At 44.1% G+C, this 7,500-nt stretch overlaps 1 protein-coding gene across 1 annotated transcript in view; it reads left to right on the top strand.

Annotated features, from left to right (window-relative positions):
- The window catches only part of LOC307246202 (prospero homeobox protein 1-like), a gene marked incomplete at both ends in the record, with an annotated part of 27,376 nt that extends 24,821 nt beyond the window's left edge, over window positions 1-2,555 (top strand). Inside the window, one exon of the mRNA XM_080022048.1 lies at window positions 2,370-2,555. Within this exon, the coding sequence (XP_079878174.1) occupies window positions 2,370-2,555 (186 nt within the window). The remainder of the gene's footprint in view (window positions 1-2,369) is intronic.
- Window positions 2,556-7,500: the final 4,945 nt, after the last annotated feature.

Here is a 7,500-nt window from a genome sequence, read left to right as displayed (position 1 = left end):
TTCGCTCCCTGGAGAACTTTGACTCGAACAAAGGACGTTTGGACCGTCGACAAAAGGAGACGAGGAGACCCGTCTTTTCGTCATTTCCCAACCGGTTTTCTGCCATGGCAACACTTTTTACAGTGAAATAATCCCACGACAGTAAACCACCATCCTGTTCACCACTAAAAACATAACAAACATGTCCTGCGACCATTTCTATCATTGCCGAATCGTTTAAATGACTCAGTAGTCTGGAGTCAATCCGTCAAAAGAGTGAATCTTGGACTCAAACTGAAAATAAATACTCATGAGTAAATTACACACCAAGGTAAAAAAAAAGGGACCAGTTGTCACAGTTCATATTGAATGCGACAGATTTACTCTTTATATTCCCCCGAAATAAATCGTTTTGACAGCCAAATGCTTCCCGTGCGAATTCCCTTCTTAGCTCAGAGCTGAACAGACTCTCCTGACCCTTGTTCATCGTTGGAGTCCTCGCTCACCATGCGTTGAACCGACTGAACCAACAGTCAGAAAACGTAACGACCCCTTTCACTGAGAGACTCGTCACAAACCCGATCTCCAAGAAAGAGCCGAACCTTTCACCGCCACGAATAGTTGTGAAACGTGTTCCGATGAAACCCAGAGCTGCTATCCTGCTGAATCTGGTGAGTTAGAGCAGCCTTTGCCACACAGACGCTCATTACCATTATTAGCAGAAGTGTTTTTCAATCGCTAGTTTGGATTTGATCTTGAATAAGGCCGTTTGTTTTTACTTCTAGTATTGCAACTGTGATATGAGATCTGAGTTCTGAGTTCTGACTGACAGACCTGGATTATTAAAGTGTTATCCTATGAAGTGTTGTCTTAGCAAGACTCCACCTCAGAGCACCTCTGCACCTCCTTAAAGTCAGAAAAATATTTGCTGAAAAACACGCTTCTTACTTCTCGGTGGTAAAATAAGCAAATTCAGTTTCACCTTGTGATGTGGGTGGATGTGTGCTTGGGATTTGGTGTTGCATGTGCATTTTTTGACGTGTTGGATGTGTATCTGTTTATACGTACAGTAATTGTCTACAGTGTGTGTGTAGATGTATATTAGGTGTGTGTGCGTGCGTGCGTGTGTGTGTGTCTGTGTGTGTGTGTGTCTGTGTGTCTGTGTGTGTGTGTGTCTACGGTGAGACAGAGACGGAGGACCGCATTGAAATATCCACTGCCTCCTTAGAAACGAGCAGGTGCAAGGGAATCATTGTGTTGGCGTGTGTGTGTGTGTGTGTGTGTGTGTGTGTGTGTGTGTGTGTGTGTGTATGTGTGTGTGTGTGTTTGGTGTAACCTTGCCATGTCCTGCCACGTGTGACGGGGTCAGACACCAACTGTCAGACAGCACACGGTTGTCATGTGTCGGAAACATACAGGAAGATAAAAAGGAAAGAGGGAAGAAATAATTGAGGACGAAAAGAAGGAAACTGTGCGTGTGTGCGTGCGTGCGTGAGAGGGGGGGGTATCCTCAGTTGTTTAGTGTCTTTGTATGATCTTGCCCCCGGGAAAAAGAGCAGAAAATAGAATGAAAAATGTGTGTGTGTGTCTGTGTGTGTGTGTGTGTGTGTGTGTGTGTGTGTGTGTTTGTGTGTGTGTTTGTGTGTGTGTTCCATTGTTCTGCTGTCAACCACCACTATCAACACACACACTTATATGTTAAACAACCCCCCCCCCCCCCCACACACACACACACACAGACACACAGTCACACACATTAACACACATCTGTTCACCTACTACTGCAAGGAGTTTGTCCATCTTGGTTGTACATCTGCAGAAGAGTCTCAATTCAAATTTGCTTTTTGGCAAGAGTTATCACGGTGCCAAAGTGTTACCAGACATGTATGTTTATATGGCAATATAACACACAACTGATCATTACGTGAAAAACAACAATAGTGAAATTGACATCGAGAAATGAGCAACAACAATAATGTCCAAAATAATCGGAATAAAATAGAGGTGACGAAATAAACCCATAGAAAATGATTCTCACTCTCTCTTAATCGATAGATGAATAGACAACACGGCAAACGACGACCAAACACAACAACAATCTTTTGAAGAACTCGATGATCTTTGTGGAGTTGGCACAGAAAAAAGGTGCAATATTTGGGTCAACCACTCGCTGCAACCACCTTCCACAAAGTTAGAGCGCACCTGAGCAGACCCGCGCTCCAGTCGCTGTGCGAGGAGGAGCGGGCGTGAAATTCAGCCGCCGTAATAATAGCGTAGGTAAAATAATAGCAAGTAGGCGGCGCTGCCAGCACGCCTCACCAACGGAATCTCTCTCCTTCTCCCCCGTCTCCCCCTCTCTCCCACCCCCCCCCCCCCCTCCCCGCCGCCAGGTGCCGGAGCGCTTCCTGGAGGTCGCGCAGGTGACGCTGCGCGAGTTCTTCAACGCCATCGTGGCGGGAAAAGACGTGGACCCATCGTGGAAGAAGGCCATCTACAAAGTGATCTGCAAGCTGGACAGCGAGGTGCCCGACGTCTTCAAGTCGCCCAGCTGCCTGCAGGAGCTGCTGCACGACTGAGGCCGGCGCGGATCCTTCCCGGGGACCCTCAAGGGACTTCCAGGAACCTTCAAGGACCTTTTGAGGAGGATCGCAAGGCCCCGCCCTTCCCTACAAAAAAACAAAAAAACTAAGGAGACCACAGCTGAGGTGACTCTGCGTTGAGCCTGTTTGATCCAAGTTAATTCAAGGTGGCAACATAACTCGGGAACTTTCATTGTTGTGTCTGTTTCTTTTTAGTTTTTTTTTTAAGGGTTGATCCAAAATTCAAGGACAGAGTAATGTCAAAATATGTTTATGTTGTAAACAAAACAAAAAATCCTCGAGGTGGCTTCTAGAAAATGAAATTTAAAAAAATGGAGGTGGACTCTCGACAGAGGAAGTTGAAGACTTTGGTGGAAGTGGAGGCAACTTAAGAAGCATGATGGGAGAAAAAACAAATGCCACACATGGACAAATCTTCCATTTATACGTCGGGAGGCAAAGTGAGATAAAAAAAAAAAAAAAAGATAATATATTCAAAAAAATGTTTTTATTGTTGATGTATTTAGGTTACACAGACAGTTGTTTTTTTTAAGTGATGTTTCCGTTGGTGTTTCTTTTGTCCTTTGTATGAACTCACACGCTGGACATACACACACCCACGTGCACAAACACACACATACGTACACACTGTACTCTTGACAAGGAAAGCACAGTAGCACCGTCTTGAACCCCGACCCGGGAATTGTGGGTTAAAAAAAAAAAAAAAAGGATTTATTTTTCTCCCACAACGTTCTCCTTATTTTCCTTGTTCCAAAACTCGCTGGGTGTTTGTTTGTGACTGTGTGGCCTTCTCACCCATCACCCTCACCACCCCCCTCAACCTTAACTCCACCCCTACCAGTTGGAATGAACAAAATACATCCAGGTGACACTGCAGTACAGGAAACCAATGAATACAACGTCGAAGCTCCGCCCCTTCTGACCACGCCTCCCTCGCTGAACAGAGCTGATCATGACGATGCGACGTCGCCACGCGGAAAGCAAAAAAACGGGACATGATACGCCGAGAGAAAAGGGTCGAAACATCCCGAGGATAAATGTGCGAAGGTGTCTCGTAATGGTTGGGTAAACGAACACGTTATCCTGTCCGACAGTTCATCATCAAGTATGAAGCCGCCTTATGTATTATTTTGGACTTAACATCTAAAATTACACTTCTTCCAATTTATATTATTTTATAAAAAATAATTCTGTTTGTATAAATATTTGAAAATATAAAAAATGAAATAATAAAAGAAGAGAATAAAAAGCGAAAAAACAAATAAAAATAAAAACTCGGCAAATACTGTACACACAAATAGCCAAAAGAGGGTATAAATTATTGAGCTAATTACCATCAGATAAGGATGGACGTTTTAACACAGATCCATTAGCCCTTTTTGTAGAACGCTTGTAGAACCCTTTTCTCTCAACGTACGACACGACAGCACTGAGGGAATCTAAGACAGAATAACCCCAAAAAGAATCAGAACGACAAAACTACATCTACAGTATTCTGTGATGGTGTCAATGGTCTAATTCATTCAGCAACCCTCTTGGGGAAGAATTTGCAAGTAGTCGGTCCAAAAATGTATTCTATATTTATTTATTCTAGTTACTTTAAAGTTACATTTGAGTTACCTTTAAGTTGCTTTCGAGTTACTTGTGAGTTACCTATAAGTTATTATTTATTTTCTTTTGAGTCACAAAGAGTGATAAAAACACTCCCTGTACATTTCTCCCTCTGGGGATTAAATATGTTGTTGTTTTTTCTCCGTTAAATAATTCTTTAAAGTGGTTTTCTGAAAGTGCAAAAAAAAAAGAAGGTTGTGTCCACTTATAGCCTTGTTAGTATCCGCTGCATTTATTTTGTTTTTATTTTGAATTTGATCAGTCTCCAGTTGACGCTTTATGGTTCATTGGGGGGGATAAAAATGAAAAGATTATTATCATTATCATTATTTTTTCCAAGACCAGTCTTCTTACAGTCCATGCAGAATGCAGCTTTTTAGGAATAAAAAACAGACGGAAAAAAATGGTAACTTAATAAATGGAACCAGATCACCATGGCTCATGCACCTCCACCTCCACCTCCGTTCTCCCTTACTCCCTAAAAAACAAACCAGGAGGACTTTTGTTTTTACTTCCACCCCTCCCTCAAATCTTGAATTGGGTCGTTTGTAAAGTTGTTTTTTTTTCGGGACTTTTTAATAAAAAGAGAATCGGACCATGCTGATATTTGTAGCTTGTATAGATGTAATGATGATCCCTCTGACTGATATTGTTATTATTTATCATTTTGATTGTATTCCTATTATTAATGTTATTGCCATGATGACAATGATGATAATAATGATGTTGATTATTATTATTATTATTATTATTAATAATGCTTGCTACAGATTTTACCAGTGGTTTACCTATTGTTTATCCATCACATGGCTCAACATGAATTAAATTATTCTTTGGAAAAAAAAATGGCCACGACTGGAAATGTATTGTTGTCAGTTGTGTTTGTGTGTGTGTGTGTGTGTGTGTGTGTGTGTGTGTGTGTGTGTCCACTATATATATATATATATATATATATATATATATATATATTTGTGAGGACCGGTCTCTGTATTGACACAGGGTGAAGAAGTGCACAGCAATACTAACCAGGTGTACATACTCGGTCCCCACTTTGATACCAGTACACAAATGTGTGAGTGTATTTGTTTTACTATACTTGCGAGGTCCAGTCTCCAAATTGATACATTTTTTAGAAGTGTGGAGTGGAGGTGGTCTGGTTTAAGCAGTTTTTACTCAGCACGTCTTGGGTCCAGGTAATTGGGCCCGGGACCAGGGTGGCTGTACGCCTGTTGTTCGCTAGAGCAATCGACGAGCAACAGGTAAAACCCCAATGCCCACACACATATGAGGAGCCCTTGTCATGACATGTTTTCTATCTGCTTTGGAGTTGTTCCATCTTGCCCACTCTCTACAATAAAACTGGTACTTTTCAACCCCATCACCTGTGTCTCTGTGTTGGAGGGCCCTGAAAAAACGTCACTTGGGTGGCGTTTGGCCGGTGGATTTGCTACTCACTAACCAGGTGTATTACTTGGTCCTCACTTTTACCAGTACACAAATGTGTGTGTGTATGTGTGTGTGTGTGTGTGTGTGTGTTTTGCTATACTTGTGAGGACCAGTCTCCAAATTGACTATTTTTTGGTTAGGGTGTGCACCAGCAACATCGGTCCTCACTAACCAAGTGTATTTACCAGGACTGCACTTTGATACCATATGACATATGTGTATATCTGTTGCGTATTGTCTGCTGCGTCTTACAGCAGAAGCAGGACAGTGACACATACACACATACGCACACACACACACACGCACGTGCAAGTGCCATCATCCCAAGCTGTAACCTGGCAACATGATGGCCATTTTAACTTCTGTTCATGGCCTCTCTCTCTCTCCATCATGTGATCCCTTGTTGTTGTTGCTGATGAATTGAAAAGAGGAGCGGTGTGTGATTATTGTCAGCACAAAAGCCTCAAAAAGCTGCTGACGCCCAGATTAGCCGACACAAAGATGCAGACACACACACACACACCCACCCACACACACACACCCACCCACCCACCCTCCCACACACACACACACACACACACACACACACACACACACACACACACACACACACACACACACACAAACACAAAAGACATATTGTAGCTACACACTCACATGTACTCGAAGGCAGCGGACATGGCCGCTCTCCTCCTCTCCTCCACCGTTCCTCTCTCTCTTTCCTCTCCTCTCCTCCATCCTTCCTCCATCCATCCTATCCTCCCTCCATGCTTCCTCTCCTCCTCCCTCCCAGGAGCAGAGGAAGGGTGGACCTTCCTCTGCTCCTCTCCTCCATCGTTCCTCTCCTCCATTCTACAGTACCTCCCCTCCATCGTTCCTCTCCTCCATCCCTCCTCTCCTTCATTCTACCTCTCTGCCATCCTGCCTCCCCGTTTCCCCCCATCAATCCTTCCTCTCTTCCTCCTCCATCCTTCCCCTCCTCTCATCCATCTTTCCTCCCAGCTTCTCCCATCTCCGTCATCCTTCCTCTCCCCCTCTTGTCCATCCTACCTCTCCTCTGTCCTTCGTCTTTGATTCTCCTCCATCCTTCCTCTCCTCCATCCTTCCTCTTCTCCATCCTTCCTCTCCTCCATCCTTCCTCTTCTCCATCCTTCCTCTCCTCCCCATCTCCCCTGCTGTCCGCCAGTGCCATGCCAGCCCATCCAACCCAGCACGTCCCATCCTCCGTTCTGCCCCACCTGTTCCCCCCCCTCTCCTTTCCTCGCTCCGATCTCCCTCCTCCTCCCCCCTCCATCTGCCCCTTGTGTCCAGAGAAATTCGCCCTCCTCGCCCAGCCCTTTCACCCCCACCTCTTCTAACATCCCTCGCTCTACTCCTCCATCCCTTGCTCCCTTGTTCCATCACTATGAAGACTCAGAATCCGACTCTTCCCCACCTGTCTGCGGTGGTGAACCAAGCTGCCCCCTGCTGTCAGAACGGTTGAATATCTATTTATCCATCTATCCTCCACGAAAAGCTGAAGGCCACCTGGGTTACTCCCAACCCCCCCCCTGCTGACCTCTCCACCTTACAAAGAGTTTCATCCATCCATCTATCCATTCCTCCAACAAATCAAACTCTTCCATTCCACTCGTACCTCTTCTTACAGTCGGTTCCACTACGAATGACAAAATGTACGTAATGTCGCTTTGGTCTAAAGACTCTTTATTTATTTTGTCAACCCTACACTTCTTGCACTAGATACGGTGTACTATAGTACATCATATATAGATAAATATAATGTAAATATAGATATATAAATATCAGAAACAAACTAACATAGCTCAACTGCATGGAGGAAGAGAGAGAGGAGTACATGAGAGAA

The sequence above is a fragment of the Zeus faber genome (genome assembly GCF_960531495.2).
Source record: "Zeus faber genome assembly, chromosome: 2".
Lineage (NCBI taxonomy): Eukaryota > Metazoa > Chordata > Actinopteri > Zeiformes > Zeidae > Zeus > Zeus faber.
The sequence above is the reverse complement of the archived record's forward strand: the minus strand, read 5'-3'. Positions and strand labels throughout refer to the sequence as shown.